Below are 18,307 nucleotides of genomic sequence, written 5' to 3' on the forward strand. Positions count from 1 at the left end.
CGAGAGACCCAAGTTGGCAGCTCCTGCCAACCCATGTGGGGTGTGACATCACAGCGGCACATGGGTATGACGTGACTACCAGCCACGCTATGCTGAAGGCTCGAAACCTAGAGTAGTATTGCTTTCATAATAAAAAAGTGCTCACAGCATTGAAGCTTCACACAGCTCAGCATGTGAAGGATTGACCAAAACGCGCTCAGTGGTGATGGTAGTGATGTGCATTGAGCTGTTGGACTTGATGTGGCAGGCTCTGTTGGGTGGATATTATTCAAATATGGTTTGTAAGCATAGTTGATAGTGAGCTATGGTACTTCATAAAAAGTACCATAGTGTGCAGAATTGCCTACCTGTGACACAGGTGTTAGATGACTCGCCCTGCGTGGCAAAAAAAGAAGAGTAACAAGGCTTCACTGTGATGGCAATAAACTAAACACTGTGAAGTCCAATGGTGCCCAAAGCAGGTTGGAAAGAAATAAGTCAGAAGAAAACACACATAAACAGTAGCCGTTGTGCTATAGAGTGAGAAAAAAAGACTAGAAAAGAAATCCTAGCCAAATGCCCTTTTAAAATGCATAGTGCAGTCAATGCTCTACAGCCGATCCCTGATGCGAAGGAGGTCACAAAATAATTCAATATATTGATAATTCGATGTATAAAATTGGCAGAGCTTAGCACACCAATCAGCATGAGCTGGTAGAGAGACGCGCACGCTGTTCTGCTGCAGGAGCGATGGCAAAGCGATGACTCAATGTTGACGTTGCCTGGCCGTGTGCAGGTCTCTGGTGGAGCGGAAGCAATAAGCTTCCTGCCTGCAGGGCTGTTTAGGTCGGTGAGCTTTTTTTTTTTTTTTCCTGATTTTGCTGCGGCTCCATTTCATGCCTTACTATTTGTCCTTGAAGGTCCCTTTAAACCTTGAGAGATATAGCCTCACGCTGCGAAAACACGCCGTCTCTGTGCAAAATTTCAGCACCGCTGTCCTTGAGCATTAGTAGGGTATCATTCTGTTCCTTCATTTTGTAGACACTGGTGTGAGGTGAGCGTTTTATTTATTTACAGTGCATCCTTCAGTGCCGAAGCATAATAGCAGGGGAGTGGGTACAATTTCAAAGTGACAAATAAATTAACAATATGCATAAGAGGGAGGTAGGACAAAGTAGCAGTGAATCAAAACCAGTGAAGTCACGAATCATTGATTATCTCGATCAGAGCTCACACCTTCAATTGGCAGCTTATTCCGCTCGTAAATACTGCGGGGGAAACACTGATCTCTCCTGTTGGAAGTATAATGACGCGCTTGTAGATAATTGTGCTTCAGTGCCTGCGTGTACTGCGTGTAGCAGTTTATGCCTTTGCTTCATGCTCACATTTCTAAGGCACTGCTTTGAAATAAATCTTGCTGCATGGTTTTGTATACCTTCTGATTAGCATATTAGCATATTCTGATTACAAACATACTGGTTACTTGTATGCTGAAATAAGGATCTGGGGGGCAATCCCTAGAATCCCTATAGGCAGGCTAAGCATTCCCTCAGTTTTTTCAGTATTCATATTGATGTGGCTTGAAAAAAACAGGTAGCAAGTTAGTACAACGCCTAAATATTTAGCCTCATTCGCCTTAGGTAGGATGATATTGTCCAGTATATAGGCTGATTCATCAGGGATCTTAGATTTAGTAAATGTAACTCGGCAACATTTATTGGTATTCAGGCCAAGTTCCCAGGTTTGGTACTAAGAGGCTATGGTTGTTGAGGTCTTGCTGGAAGGCATCTAATCTGTACATCATTTTGGTTGCGAATTTCTTTATACACATTGCAGTCATCTGCAAATACTCAGTGCGGAGGAGATATTTGACGCAATATCATTTATATAAATAAAAAAATAGTAGTGGCCTCAACACTCATCCTTGTGGCACATCCAGCGTCACTTGAAGAAAACTAGAATTTTGCCTGTAGTTACTACTCGTTGTGCTCTGTCGCTCAGATAGTCGTCAATTTACTTTCAAGACTTTTTCATCTAAGCTAAGAGTTCTTATTTTATGTTTTAATAGTTTGTGTGAGGCTGAAAAACAGTTTTTGTTTTAGTCACTGCAGACACAAAAGAGTAAATATTTATATATGCTTTAATTATGGTAGTGATATTTTGGAGGAACAGCAGTGTTCATAAAACATAACTATTGCTGACAGTGTATCAAGAGACACAAGGCTACTGTATTACCTGGGAGTTCAGGTTCAGTTGCAGGAAGCTTAATATGTTCGATGGTGTGTGCTGAGACAGTGGCTGAGAGGATCGACCCAATTGCAGTGATGTCACTGCACCGCCTTCCTGATCCTCTTCCTTGACATTTCACCGTTGCACAGGGTACAGAGAAGAGCTTGGCACTTTTTTTCTCACCGCCTCCAGAAAGGTGCTAGTGTTTGCTGGTGGTATCACGGCCACTGTGCAGCTTTGTTACTCTTTTGTGAGCGACATTGCAGTCTCTGACCTAAAATTCGGAACCCCCTGATGTTTTGTACTTGCTTGGTTATTTGGACTTTTATTGCAAAAGCAATACTCCGACAGCCAAAGCGGGACCTCGGGTGGCTGCAGCTACATCGTGAAGAGGTGTAGCTACACAGTGAAGAGGCGTAGGTACGGTCAGCCTGCCATGACATTTGAATTCACGTTACATCTATGCTACTGGCAGGAGCTGCCAACTCCGGTCGCTCCTTTCATATGTGAGGGTGACATCAGAATCAGCCTGCCAGAACTGTTTGCATTCTCGTTACCCTTACGACACGCAGGCACGTCCATACGGCTTGGTTGAAGCATGATTTTATATCTGGGCTGGTAGGTTACGCTCTCGTGTCATACCCTTAAAGGATGAGCGTAAGTGTCCTCAATATTGTTGCACCTTACACTGATATGGCATGATAAGGGAATTATGTAGCAGGCAAAAGAAGCTTCCGCTGTTGCTTTTGCAATTCAACTAGGGTTAACCAGAGCTAAACCACAACTTATTTTTCAGACCTGATTCACTCACCGAGCCTCCATATTTTGTATATAGTGTAATGTCATTAACTCAGATTTCAAGAGGGTTGAAAATTTGATCAAATCAAGCCAAATTCAAGTATAATGGAGCGTTCGAAATGGCAGGGCTGATATTCTTGGCAGATTCGTGCATCGCGCACTCGCAGTTACGAGCTCATAACATCCTCGGACATCGTTTGCTGCCAAAACTTAGATAGTAGTCAAAATGTGCAGAACTCATCAGTGCTGAGTCCTTGCATCCCAAACACATGAAGATGTAGCTGCAAAGCACGTGGAATATGGGTTCATGGAGTCGGAGAGTGGAAGGAAATGTACTGCTTTTCTGAGTGAGGAGTTCGTATCCACTAGGAAATGCACTGCATCCCCGGCTGTTCAGTCATGGTATTGGCATAAATAAAATCAAGAAACTAGTTTTGAATATTTATAATCTCTCTCACTCTCCTTGAGTAGGCTCTTTCGGGCAGTATCTCGATGGCGGTTGCAGAAATGTCCGTTACAGAAAACTTAAATGGCAACAGCGGGACGAACATGTTTTGACATGGTGATCATGCTGTGGTCATCGTAGTGCTGCATTGAACGCTCTGTCTAGTGTGCGTGCATGAAGCATGGTGATCGCAGGCGGAGCTGCCTCCTGGAGACCTTGGAGCGCCCCCATTCCTGCAGCAGTTGCTGTCATTGGTGCGCGAGTTGCTCTCTACCCGCGATGGCTCACTAGCTCCAGTTGACCAAAGACAAAAGGACCTGCCCCACATTCTAGCTCAGGTAAGATGTTCTTCTGTGTGCCACTTGCATTGCAGCTCCAGCCCGTATGTTTACACCTAATGACCTGTACAGCCAGCCAGTGTTTCTGCTGCCAACAGGGAACCACAGTCAAGCACGAGTGTTGAAACTGTATTTAGGGCCAGGAGTGAGAAGCTGTCACTTTCTGTGCGGCCATTACAACAAGTATCGTGTGTAGAAATGTGGAATCCGTTGATATATTGTTTGCCCGCTTTTATGCTGTGCAGAATAAAAAAAAGCAAACCTAGCATGGGACTAAGGAAAAAATAAAGTTTCATAAATAAAAATAAAGCCCGACAATTTTCGGTAAGTTATCTGCTTGCTGTCCAAGAGGAACAAGGCTCCTATTGTATCTTGATGTTGCCGTCAGAGTATCTGACTGCATGCTCAGGGCAATTTTCAGGCCAGTGTGCTTTTTGTTCAGCTATTACCTTATGCTTTGTAGCTACGGTTTTTACTCTCGAGGGATGTGCTATGCCTGTCACCTTAAATGTTGGCAGCTCAGAGTTAATTGGTTGTTTGATACATTGACCAGAAAGTGAGTAAGTATAATATAGGCTTCACCACTGCCTCTGCATAGGGTCCATTTATAATGCAAGCGACTACTTTCACTTCTATGTTCAGCGAAAAGGTTCTTGTGTTCAAGTAAATATGGTGTTTTCTCTGTGTCAACTAACGGCTTGGGAATACCAAGAAACCCATTGCAGTTGTGTGTACAAGTGTCAAACCTTGTGCAGATTCAAGGTTGGAAGCACAACTAAGCTGCTTTTCTTCCTTTTTTTTTTAACAGTGCAAGGCAGGTACAGGACAAGTCATTGGCTTTGCAAGCTTTCCTTCACTCGCAGAAGAGCAGCTCATGCAGTACTTTGCCATTTGATTTTCTTTTCTCTTTTTGCTGCTGCCGCATTTTATTGCAGGATTTTGTAAAAGCGCTAGCTTGTGTGGTGTTTACTTCCTGGCCACGCTGGGCAACCATTTCTCACAGATTGGGTGAATGGTGCTTTCAGGTGCTGGAGCCGGCATTGGTGGCATGCGAACAGCTCTCCAGCCGACTAGCGCCTGCCGATCGGTCGGTGCACCTTCTCAACTGCCTGCAGCTTGCACGGACGGGCCTGGCCGTGCTCGAAATGACCGAGCCCTGGCTGGAAGAGCTCGAAGCACGTCAGAAGCCTCACATGGACTGCCTTGGTGGGTTCTTGTTCCTTAGTGCCTCCATCACATACTTACCACAGCTGTGCTTATTGCCAGGTCACTTTGCCCGCTCCTGTGTACCTTGAACTTGAAGGGAATGAATGCAAGTTAATGATATTTTGGCCAAAACCAAGAAGTGGAAAGGGGCATGTAATCTCGAGAGCAGACAGCTGATGTTCTCTAAGGGCAGGGATTCTGCCTGAAAACCTGAATCCCCGCCATTATAGCTTTATCTTACCTTATATGTGTGCATACAGTAGCTTCCATTACCATATTTACCCAATTCCAACGTGCCCCCGATTCCATGTGCACCCAATTTACGACAAAAAAAAATACAAACTCCGATTCTAACGTGCGCCCGATTTCGGGGACCGAAAAAAAAGAAAAAACTGCAAGCCCCGCTTCTAATGTGGATGTGATTTCCGCAAATGAAAAAAATATGTAACCATTTCTATATATTCAGGTGGGAATGGGCAAGTTATTCACCCAAACTTATTCACTGTCACTTTCGGACATCTTCTCACTCTCCGACCACAACATCTAGCCTTTAGCACTGTCCATAGCATTAGAAAATCTGCATTTCTTGAATGCCTTCACAACTATAACTAATGAAATTCCAAGCCAACCTTCAGCCACCTACCTGGCCATTTCCTTGATTGAGGCACGCTTCAGCCTATTGCTAGCTGTGAAAGTGCGGCAGCCATTCATTAGCCACTAGCTGTACAGTGCCCAAATGCGGTCTTTCACGGGCTAGTTGATAATACATCTAGTGGCTGTAGCTGGGAAATCATCCCACCCGGTGTCACCACAACGTCCATCTGGCAGGCTGCAAGCTTGTCTTTGACATGCTGGTCTAAATGGCACTTGAAGGCGTTTAAAATAAGCATGGAGCGGAGCCCCAAGCTAGCACCCGGCCTCTTGCGCCACACGCAGTCAATCCAGTCGATGACGAGATCCGTGCCCATCCAACCTATCTCGTTGGCACGCACTATAATACCTCGCGGAAAGTTCGCAGACTTTGGGAGCATCTTGCGCTTGAAAATAATAAAAAGAGCCAACTTGTTACCATCTGCAGTACAGGCCAACGTTGCGGTTACCCGGGTCTTCTCGTTGCCGGACGTAAGCCCTCGAACTTGTTTTGCCCCAGTCTATTCCATTGTGGTATTGGCGGGCATATTAAAATAGGCAGGAGCTTGGTCAGCGTTCCTGATTTGCCCAAGTTGATATGCGTTGCTGAGTTGCAACAGTATAACGTATCGCTGAAAGAAAATCAGCTTCGCCTCGAAAGCCTCCGGCAGCTTCTGGCACACACCAGTCCGTCTAAAAAGTGCAAATCCTTTGCGCTTCGTGAATAATTTTATCCAATTCCGGCTTGCTTTGAATTGGCTTCTTGAGGGGAGATGCGGGTGAAAAAACCGCGATTTTTTTCGAAAAAGTCGATTTTGTGTTTTCTCGCGTTTTGTATTCCTCAAAGCCTCTTCTTTTATGTATAAAAAAATCAAAGCCGAGGATCAACGGGAAGTTATTAAAAAATGCAATTAAAGCACTCGCGGTGGCCCGTGAAAGTGCAGATTTGACCGCATTTCGGGTACGCGGCATTTTGCACTACGGCGTCGCCCGCTTTTGAATTTTCGCGGGGGAGTAGGCCCAACCTTCTTCTCCCAGAAGCCGCATCGGCAGCGGCGCACTCCTGATCAAAATAATAAAAAAAAAAAGGTTCTTTCCCGCCGAAGTCGACCGCTGCGACTGGCCCTTTAAATCACGTGGTATGATTGGAGCGCCATCATTGGCCACGAGCATTCCACCGCGCTGACGAACGCAGACGCTCTTTCTTCGTTCTGCTGTCACCGAGACGCGCACCAACGCTACTGTCAGAGTTTTTATTCTTTCTACGCCATGGATACAAGCGAGAAACGTGATTTTCGCTCACGCAAGTTCCTGACGAGGCATCAGTACAAAGGAAGACGCCCCAAGCGCAAGCGGAGAGCTCCGGGGACGGAAGGTACGTCTGCCGCTAGGCCTAACTGTGGCAACGGGGCCACACCCGATTTAGATGCCGCAAGCTTTATCCGGAGCGTCAATGACTTTGTCAGTGCATCTGAGAAGAAGATAAAGATGTTTGACGACGATAACAAGTGCGCAGACGAGCGCGGAAGCGCAGTTGTGTGCGAGATCGGCATGATAAGCGACCTCGTCAGCGGCGCGGCGTGCCCGGCCTGCAGACGATGCGATCTCTCGGTCAGAGTATCGGCCGGGAAAAGAAAAGGACTGGCATCATTTTTGGAGCTGTACTGCAGAAATGACGCATGTGCAACAACCGTCGTTTCTTCGGCGTATACTTCAAGCCGCGCATCTCGATCGTGCAACAGTGATGAAAAGTGCGCCCGCGGCAGTGCAAGGGATACCTTCGCCGTGAGGCAGCTGACTGCAGGTGAGGCAGGATGCACGAACGTCGCAGTGCAACGAAGAAGGCCCGTATGGAGGAGTCGGCTCGCAGGGATTGTGAGGGGGCAACCTATGGGGCTGGTGCCTTCTAACTTTGTATATATCTTTGAGACACTCTACCTGACATTCTGTGTGTAAATTTCATCAGTATATACTGACTAGTGTTTTAGTAAACATGTTTTTTAACTTTCAAATTCGTTTTTCTCTGTTCCTCATTTTGTCCCATTTTTGGAGTTTGTGCACTAAAATTTGACCACTTTACATTGTCCAATCACAACGAAACTTGGCATGCTTATTCTTTAGAATGTGCTGAATTCAAAGAAACAACTTTCAGACCATTTATCAAACTTATTCAATGAGATAATTTTAAAAGTTTATTTGTTGGGAGTGGTAAAAGTGATACTTCAGATTTAAATTTTTTTCTAGAAAAAAACAGTAATGGAACACTATATTTATATGCTTTATTGAATTCTACTATTCATTTGGAGCAATGTGAGCTATTTTTCGGTGTTCTGTTGGGCTCCCTGTTGTCACCCAAGTGTGCACAAACATGCATTGTTTTTACAGTTGTGTGGTATGTAAACAAAGAACCAAATGAGCTATCAAAAAACTAAAAGCAGATTTGAAAAGAGGAGCTCGAACTCTTTAAATGATGAAAGTTTCATTCAGCTGTGACAAAAATTAAAGAAAATGTTTTTCCGAGTAGCATCTCCCCTTGAGAGGCCTCGATTACGCGCAAGCTCAAGGGCCTTCACCTTGAGCACCTTGGTGGTGACTGATATGTGATCCTCACGCAACTGCCTAGTGAAGTCGGCCGACTCATCTCCAAGGTCAGGAACCTCCCCGCTCACAATCCGTGGCGGCCTTTGCTTGACATTTTGCACTCAAAGATTGAAGTTTTCAGTATTCGCCAGTCGTAAACACAAGTCTCTGGCACACCAAAATGACTGGCTGCATGCCTATTGCAGCTCTTTTCTGAGTGCAGAATAACTTTACGCTTAAAGCTATTCTCGTGGCAGACACGAGTTAGCTTCATGGCTGCGGCATCCATTCTCAAAAACGATATCACACGTAGAGGCTGGCGGAAAACACCACCGTCGTGCTACGGAAGACGCTAGTTTGCAACTCGTGCCGTAAACGTAGCAAAAGTGAGGTGAGGCGGTTCGTCCCGTGTGTTCTTTTGTGCCACGCTCACTGAGAGGAATGACAAGCCCCACACTGGTTTCAAATATCGTGCAGAAAATGACAAGCAAACGTGCTCTCATGGTTGCCAGCAACACGAGCTCACACAGCGTATAATGGAGATGACGATGGCCAGCTATGGGGCAGTTTCGGTTTGCGCCTAAATCTAACGCACATGCGATTTTTAAACTTATTTTCCTCGCAAAAAGGTGCGCATTAAATTTGGGTACTAAATACGGTAAGATGAAGAGTGTCAGGCTTATGCAAAAAGATTCACTTGAACACTTTGCACGCACTAATTAATTAAGATGAACTTTCATGACCAATCTGCACTCCACCCCCACAACTGTACTGAAGCATCTGCAGAGCACTTCTGATAAAAAAGGCAAGAAAGAGACAAAAATCAAAGCTTTTTGGCACAAGCAATCCACTCTCATGCAGCATCAGCATTGGAAATGTGTATCTGTGCCCTCTGCCCCTGCATTAGGTTCGTGTTGCCGGCTGAATAGGGAGATTAGCTATGGGCATGAGATATTATTCTGTCTTCCCTAGGTCCCTGAACATTGGTTTTGGAGATGTGACTTTGTAAGCGTGCATGTGTTTGTTATGATTAGCTGACAGATTATGACTAGCAACTTACCGGTATCGCTCAAGGGGAAAGTATACAACAGTTGCATCTTACTTGTACGCACCTATGGGGCTGAAACGTGGAGGCTAACCAAGAGAGTTCTACTTAAGTTGAGGACAACTCAGAGAGCCATGGAACGAAAAATGGTAGGGGTAACATTAAAAGATAGGAAGCGTGCAAAGTGGGTCAGAGAAATAACTCGTCACCGACATTCTAGTGGAAATCAAGAAGAAGAAATGGGCATGGGCAGGACATGTAGTGCGAAGAGAGGATAACCGATGGTCGCTTAGGGTAATAAATTGGATTCAAAGGGAAGGAAAGCGTAGCAGGGGGTGGCAGAAAGTTAGGTGGGCGGATGAGGTTAAGAAGTTCGCAGGGGTCAGGTGGATGCAGCTAGCACAGAACCGGGTTAAGTGAAGAAATATGGGAGAGGCCTTCACCCTGCAGTGGGTATTATAGTCAGGCTGATGATAATGATGATGTGTTTGTTCGCCCTCTCCGCCTAATGGCGCCAGTAGACAAGACATCAACTGATGCCAGTCAAGTGTTGCTTTGTTGTTTATCCGAAACAGTGGTGGCCAATGGTCCGTTGCCACCATGGCCAGTTGGCTGATCACTTAAAATAAAAGCTGCTGGAGCTTCATCAGAAGGCTGACATATTGGCCGAAGCAGTTCGTGCCGGCCAGCCAGCTTCTGTAGACTCAAATAGCTTGCAAGTTCAATACCACAAAAGGTGCAGGGACAACTGTTGTGAAAGATGAGAGTGATTCACAGGTTGTGTTATAACTTATTAGATGGCCTGAAGTGAAAGTGGATGTACAAATTAACCCTGAGTCTGCACTAGTCACTTGTGATGCAGCTGATGCTTGCTGTAGTGCAGTTTTTTTAACAGTGTGAGGGCATTGAAGGATTTCTTTGAAAGTTAAGCGAGATGGCTGCTTTTGTGGCCACCACCCGATTTTCACAACAAACATAGAAGGACGTAACAGACTCGGTGACCGTAAAGAATGCGTAATGCCCAGCTGGTATGTACCATTTGGGCATGATGCAATCAATACTTAGATTGGGGCTACACTCGCCGACCGATTTTTCGGACCCTCAAGGGGCCAAGATAGCATCCGGAAAATCAGGCAGTCCGAAAAAACGAATTCACGCAAAAAAAAGTCACTTTATTTAGCAAGCGGCTTGAAAAAGTGGTCAGTATGCCTCTGCAGGGCACTACGTTGCCGTACAAGTCGGCTTGCTCGTTGGCAAGCGTGACGTTCTTGCTGTACACAGCCGAAAGCACTATCAGAGCTCGGGTTAGTTCACTGCTAGTTGGTAGCACAGCCTCTGGCTCCTCACTGTCAGAGCCCGAGTCATCACTTTCAAGCACCTGGCGAACAGCTTAGTTGTCGGTGAGTTCAGTGCAGAGCTCGATCTCGCTATCAGCGCTAGCAAACTGCTCCAGCGTCACTTCCATGGGAACGGCTCCTGCAGCGCGCAAGTGCTCAATGAGGTCAGCAGACGAAGATGGCTGATGGGATTCACTGGCGCCATTATCGGATGACGACGGCACTTCATCTCTGATCGCAAAACCAGCGTGGCGGAAGCAATTCCGCAGTGTCTCCTCTGTCACCGCTTTCCATGCATTGGAAAGCATGCTGAGTGCAGACAAGTCGACGCTGTAGGTTTTGCCACTGTCCATGCATAACACCATGCGACTAAGCACGCTTGACCGGATAACGCCTGGCGTTAGTGTCTGGTAGTTGACGCGGCGATGTAAACAGCACAACGCACATGTGAATGGCAACCGCGGCGACTGACGACTGTGCACGACGCCAGCACTCGCAGCAAGGTATATGTACTATGGTAGCGAAGGCTCCATAGACGCCCATATATACAAAACATGGCGGCTCATAGGCTCCAGCGACCAATGAAAATTTGGGGGCCATGACGTCGAACGACGTCAAGTTCACTTTGGCGCGAATTATAAACAAGTTCGAGCCTGCATCTTTTGAAGGTTGTTGCCTTTCAGCGCGCGCCAACCTTTGCCATCTAAAAGAACTCGAGTTTCTGTTGTTTACGCCTTTGTTTACAAGCAGTTGCTACAGCACAATGGAACTGGTTGGCAAAGGTGGCAGCATAGAAAGGCAGCAACACTTCCAAACATAGACCAAGCATGCAAATTCATAATGCAAATACTGCTGCAAGTCATGCAAATACTTTGGCCATGTACTTTGTCCTTCAGCACAGTAAGGTGTGGTCTAGAAACACTGGTGCAACCGGGCAGTCGTTAGTTCGCAACAGAGCGTACGAAGTGAACAATTACGGTTTCCATATTCCTGGTTTATCGCATCAACCAAGCAAATACAGCAATAAATCACAACAATAAAAAATGCATGTCGCAGACAGCACGAACAGTAAGCGCTGTTTAAGCGAACTAATCATCTCGGTGATCACCGCCGAGGCATTTCCAGACAGCTTTAGCATCAACAGATGTGCTTAACACATGAGCATTAGAGCATACATTGAGTCTGTGTGCAACCTCCAGATTTGCTCACCGGCGAAAGTTTGCCGGGAAGCAGTGTATAAGACACCAACGGTTGAGTCCACGGTGCCGAAATGTGCCACAGAGCACCGCTTCCTCACTTTGTGTGGGCTCATCTTGCGATAAAGCGCTAAGCGCAATAAATGCCGCAAAAAGACTTCGCACGTCGATGGGGACGAAACCCAGAAAACACGGTTGCAGGGGAAAATTAAATCTCATTAAACGGCGACAGAGCAGCGACCAGCAAGGACGTCGAAATCTTAGCAAAGGGGACATTTTCAGACTTGCGAACTAAATTATACGCTTTCCCGGGCGCACTAAGGCCCACACCACAGCAGACAGCGATAAGAAACCGTTTCGTGCTTCGTCAGCTTCATTATCTCTGTTGCCTTGGTTACCTCTGGTTGCCTTCTTCGCAAGAACCTAACAAGGCCTGAAAAGTTTCGTCAAGACCGATGCAACATCAAGGGGGCGTGATAAGAGTGTTGCAAGATTTTCTTTTAATTAAGAATGTCTTAATAAAGCACCTTGCCTCATTCAAAAGCAAAGTTATCAAAATGTCTATTCTTCTTATGTTGACTGATACTTTTTAATTTGTAGTAGTATAATCTTCATCTGAGTGATTGGCCCCCCAACCTGTGACTATGCTGCGGTACCGCTAAACCACTTTAGTGCCCAGCCTTCCCCATGCTGGCGGGACAGTGCAGCAAGCGGTGCCTGCTATCAAGGCTATACTGCATATGCGAGAATCCAATGGCATGATCAGCTGACTGTATGACACGTGGGTTCGAGGTTGCAGAAAACCAAAATGGAAGTGGCCAGAAAAGCAAAATGGCACCGGCGTTGTTTGCGTTTTTGGTAGCTCTTGAGTCACGAATCGAAAGAAAAAGTTCAGAAAATCAAACGAGAAGAATGAAACGTCCAAGAATTTGGTCGTTGTTATACATAGACTCTATGGAGTGCGTGGTGGTGCCATGGCAAGGTCCGGATTTTCAGGCAGGTCCGGAAAATTGGGCGTTTGAAATATCTATCGGCAACTGTATTTGTTTTTATCTCAAGGTCATTTCATTCATTTATTCTCGCTTAAAGGGACAACCTACTGCCTTATTCAGCAATTTTTTTGCTCGCATCATTGGAAAGCTCCATCTCCAAATTAATGAGTATGGAAAGTGGAGCTGGGAAACGTAGCAGAACCATATAAAACTGAATTTTTTCATATGGTAGTCTTATTTTCTCAGCGGTAATCTACGTCTGCAAACACTGATGTCATGGACAACTCTCTACAGCTCTAAGCACAGCAACTGCCACACTGTGCCACATGCAGAGCATGTCAGATTTTGCTACAGCTATAACTGAGTACCTGAATAGCTTGAAATAAAATGAAATTAATAAATAAATGACATAATCCCACTGCAGATACCAACGACCGTTTTTGCCTACAGCAGCGCTGGTGATGGCAGTGCTGCTACAAGTATGGCAGCAGCGTCTTCGGTTGTGTGGTTTTCGGTTTTTAACGCATTTTAAAAGTTAATCAAGCAAGATTAAAGAATAAAAGTAGCTGTAATTTATTGAACGAGAAAAACGTAGGCTGCCTTAAGGTGATATGGGTACGAATACCTGTCTGTATAACTCTGTGGCATAGTCATAAAACAGGATACTCACTTCAGACATGTTAGTACCAACAAAAGGGCACAGTATAGTGCCACCATCTGCTAGAACATGACTTTCCTGATCAATTTAAGATATAAATTCTTGGTTAAACCGTGAGTTGTCCCCTCATTACTGCCACCAAGAGCTAAGATCTATGAGATTGTCAATATTTTTATACTAGTCTCCGGCACCACACTGTCCCTTAACTCTTTCCCTACCGTGGGCAAAATGGCCGTTTTCTGTAGGTTTCAGTAATTTTTGTTTTCTGTAAAAACTGTCACGTCTAAAATTTTATACAATACACGAAACGAAAGCTAAATAGATTCGCTTTTTAGGCATATAACTTTGAATCTGAAGTTTTTGGTTGCATCACACAATATAATTTCCCCAAAACCAAATTTTAGAAAAGAATTGAACAAAGCTTTACGAAATGCACTTGTAAATGAAACAAGAAAAATTTTGAAAATATTTCTAGATATACAAAATGCAGAGCATTATATTGGCCACTCCTTGTGAAAAAATAAAAGTTCAGTATTGAATAGTGTTCTTGATGCATAATGATCAATCAACGAGGGCCGCTGCAGAGCGCCATGCCGAAACGAATGCGCAGTTCCCTTCTTGGGCAGAACGCCACTCCCTGTTTTGCGGGAGGCAAGATATCGTGCCCAAATGGTGTTGACACCCTGGAAATGAGATAAATGACACCAGCAACACAAACAGAATATAGTGAACTAATCCAGAGCGGTCCTAGACGCATGAAAAACAGGCCAACTAAGTGTGGCCGCCGATGTTCCGGGCTGGTTTCCATCGTCATCGGGGTCAAAACTGAATTCTGACGATAAGGCAGCATCTTCAGAGTCACTGCTGCTTGGGTCATCAATAAAATTGGTTGTTGACACTTCGGACTCGTCAAATGCTCGACGTTTCAAAGCGCGCGTCTTCGAAGCTGATGCCGCCATTCCCACATGCGACTCCGACGCTGCTGCGTGCTCGGAGCGGGGGGAAATGTAAACAGTGTTAAGCGGGGATCCAGGCACTGGTAGCGAGCAGGACCGGAGCAGGGGCGGCCTAATTGCAGTCAGCTGGCCCGCAAAATCACTTTCTCTTCCTCCTTCTCGGTGATTTGCCCACTTAATAGGAACCTCTTCTTTGCAATCTGGCCCCCGCAGAAAAGAGGAGCCATCCTGGCGACTCAAGGAGACTAAAGGAATGCGGGATCGTAGTAAGGCTTCAAACGGTCGATGTGAACAATCTCACGCCCACGGCGGCGAAGGTCAGTGGATGCGGCTAGCGGTTCAACTAGGTAATTCACGGGAGAAGTCTGTTTGAGCACTAGGTAGGGTCCGTGGTACTTGGAAATAAACTTGCTGGTCAGACCGGGTGGTGTTGATGGGACCCAGAGCCACACGTAAGAACCGGGAGAAAATTGGTGGACAGAGTGGCTGCTGTCGTTGTGCGCTTGTTTCTGGGCTTGCTCGTCCGAAGTGAGTGAGCGAGCCAGTTTGCAACATTCTTCAGCATGCCTGGCAGCTGCTGAAAGCGATGTATACTCTGAGATATCAAGACAGTAGGGAAGGATGGTGTCGAGTGGAGACGAAGATTCACGCCCGTACAGCAGAAAAAATGGCAAGAATCCGGTAGTTGCTTGAACGGCAGTGTTGTAGGCATAGGTTATAAATGGGAGAATCTTGCCCAATCGGAGTGATCGGAGGTGATGTACTTGGACATCATGTCACCTAGTGTGCGATTGAAGCACTCTGTCAGTCCGTTGGTTTGAGGGTGGTACGCGCTGGCTGTCCGGTGGATGGTTTGACATTCGCGTAGGAGCGCTTCAACAACCTCTGATAGGAAAGATTTGACTCAATCACTTGGAAGTTGGTGGGGGGCACCGTGCCGCAGGATGAAGTGATGAAGAAAGGACGCGACAGTGGGTTCGGTAGCATCCTGAAGTGCTGCTGTCTCCGCATAGCGAGTAAGGTGATGACGGCCATGATTATCCAACGATTTCCTGCAGGTGTGTACGGCAGAGGTCCATACAAATCGATGCAACACGATCGAATGGTCGGTATGGGCACGGAAGGTGCTGTAGTGGAGCCGGCTGATGGAGAGGAGGCGGCTTGCGATGTTGGCAATCGATGCACGAACGTACATACTCACTGATGAAGGTATACATACAGCACCAGTAAAAGCGCTGTCGCAACCGTTCATAAGTCTTAAATACACTCACATGGCCACACTGCAGATCGTTATGGTAAGATGCGCATATATCACTTCGGAGGTGGCGAGATACGACGAGCAGCCACTTACGGCCATCTGGCATATAATTGTGTCGATAGAGAAGACTGTCACGAAGGGCGAAATGCTGCGCTTGACGACAAAGGGCGCGAGGAGCCGATGAAAGTGACGAGTTCGTAAGAAGATTGATTAGTGATGTAAGCCACGGATCCTTGCGCTGTTCTGATGGCATGTCGTCGATGGACAAGGAAGACAAGACGGAGCCGGAGATCACCGAGAAGGAGGAAGAGAAATCCCACGACCTCCACCAAATGTTAAGCGGGGATCCAGGCACTGGTAGCAGGCACTGGTAGCGGGCACTGGTAGTGAGCAGGACCGGGGCAGGGGTGGCCTAACTTGCAGTCAGCTGGCCCACAAAATCACTTTCTCTTCCTCCTTCTCGGTGATCTGTCCACTTAATAGGAACCTCTTCTTTACAATAGCAATAAAATCTAAGCATCAGTTATCCGAGTACACGCTAGATGGCATATCGTGCTCGTGAGTGACACAAAAATGACCAAAAGTTTGCGCACGAAGTCATCGTTAGCGGGCCGGAGTGTGGCCGCCGGTGTTCCAGACTGGTTTCCGTCGTCAGCGGGGTCGGAACTGAATTCTAACAATTGGCAGTATCTTCAGAGTCGCTTCTGCTTGGGTCATCAATAAAATCGACCGTAGGTAATACATAGTTTCCAGATTTGCGTAGTTTCGAAGCACATTGACACGGATTTCGCCATTCTCGCATGTGACTGAGACATTTCCGCGTGTTCGGAGCGTGCTGAAAAATAGCCACTTCGCGGGAAAAATATAACAGCATCAAAATGGAAACTTCTGTTATCCGACTACAAACAAGATATTATAGCATGTCTGTGAGCGACGTGGAAGGGTTCAAAATTGGCCCGCAAACTCATTGCTAGCAGGCTAACGATGCTCAATGGGCGCGGTAGGGAAAGAGTTAAAGGGGTATTTAGACGCACTCTACATGCTGGCATGTCATTTCTGCAAGCATCTCTGATAAGACTATGTTCATGGTGTGCTGAAGTTCATTTTAAAGGGGAGTCTGCTGTATTACTTTTTTGGATGTAAAGCTAATACAGAAAATTGGTTGTGAATTGTATCAAATATTTTTCTATACCCTCAAGTATCGGTTCAGGTCAGTATAGGTAGTTCAGAATAAAAACAGATGCTTTTCCATAAATTGCAGCAATGAAAAGAAGCAAATGTGCTATTGTAAAATTTGTTTTCGCCCACCCATTGTGAGCATAATTTAATAGGTTTACGAGTGTAACATCGCAAAGCGGCTTGGGCTATGAGAGATGCTGTAGGAGAGGGCTCCGGAAATTTCGATCACCTGGGGTTTCTTTAACATGCACCGACATCACACAGCAAATGGGCACCTTGCTTTTCACCTCCATTGAAAAGTGGCTACCATGGCTGAGATCCACGCTAGTCTGCGATGGTCACAGCTCTCATTCAGGGGTTGAAACTGAAACCAAAAAAAGATTGCAATTATGATTGCAATTTACTGCCTGCTTGAGCAGTCCATGTGGCTCTCCATGTTTTCCAGTGAATTGCGCATCATTCTAAACCCAGAACACAAAGCTAAAATGTGGTATCTCTGCTCCTTCAAAGATTTAAAACCCTTGCTTTGGGAAAATGGCAAGGCACGTAGCAGGGTACGTAGAATTTGGTGGGTGGGTGAGGTAAATAAGATTACAGTGATAAGGTGGCCACGGTCGACGCAGGACAGGGATGTAGAAAGTGGGCATAGTCAGGCTGAGGATAACTAGTGTCAGAGGTAGGCAGATGAACAGATGAATGCCTATGAGCTGCTGGCTACGACCTGCAACCTTTAAGTGGCCCTGTTCGAAGTAACGCACCACCTGTGTAGCCCCGTAAAGGATTTGGTGAGAGAGTGGCTTAGCATTTAAGACTTGGTTCTTGATAGTGACGTCTCCTGATGAGCTGAGTGCACTGTTACTTTGCAGTGGAAGAGCAGCTGGAGTACTTTGTGAGCCGGCTGGGTGGTGCACTGGATCCATCCCACGGTGTGCTGGAGCCGCTCACGGTGCAGGCCCTCAGCCAAGGCCTGGCTGAGCTGTGCACACAGCCAGACACGTGGGGAGCACTGCCACCACTGGCACTGCTGGTGGGCCGCCAGAGGCAGCAGGCAGTGCGCCGTGCTGCCCTGGAGGCACTGTGGCACCGCTATGCGCAGCTGTACGGACGAGCTGAAGGACTGACCACGACACCGGCCGCTCTGCGCCAGGCGCTACTCTTGCCGCCTCTCGACCAACCACAGGAGGAGAAGGCATAAATGTGCTCCTGTGTGTGTGTGCCTTCGTCCCACTGGTACACAGACAGGGGAGCTTACAAAAGACATCAAGGAAACCGCTTTTTGAGAAACTTGCTGCACCAGTGTACAGTGCTTCACCACTGCATAAAGATCAGAGTAATATATTTTATTTACTCTCACAGCATATGCTCCAGGTCGCAGAAGTGTTTTCACTAGCATGTGTTGTTAGGCGGGGCAACAAACTTGGGCACTGATCATAAAATAGAAAGGAACCAACGAGGACAAGATGATCACATGCAGGCATGTA

General features: G+C 46.4%; 1 protein-coding gene across 1 annotated transcript in view; it reads left to right on the forward strand.

The window, feature by feature from the left end:
- Cog6 (conserved oligomeric Golgi complex subunit 6) overlaps positions 1-18,164 on the forward strand; it is a 30,642-nt gene extending 12,478 nt beyond the window's left edge. Inside the window, exons 5-7 of the mRNA XM_084609076.1 lie at positions 3,646-3,789; positions 4,815-4,995; positions 17,693-18,164. Of these exons, the coding sequence (XP_084465202.1) occupies positions 3,646-3,789; positions 4,815-4,995; positions 17,693-18,021 (654 nt within the window). The 3' untranslated portion in view covers positions 18,022-18,164. The remainder of the gene's footprint in view (positions 1-3,645; positions 3,790-4,814; positions 4,996-17,692) is intronic.
- The last annotated feature ends 143 nt before the right edge of the window (positions 18,165-18,307 follow it).

Source organism: Amblyomma maculatum, chromosome 7 (assembly GCF_055883805.1).
Source record: "Amblyomma maculatum isolate TAMU_Amacu chromosome 7, ASM5588380v1, whole genome shotgun sequence".
NCBI classification, from domain to species: domain Eukaryota; kingdom Metazoa; phylum Arthropoda; class Arachnida; order Ixodida; family Ixodidae; genus Amblyomma; species Amblyomma maculatum.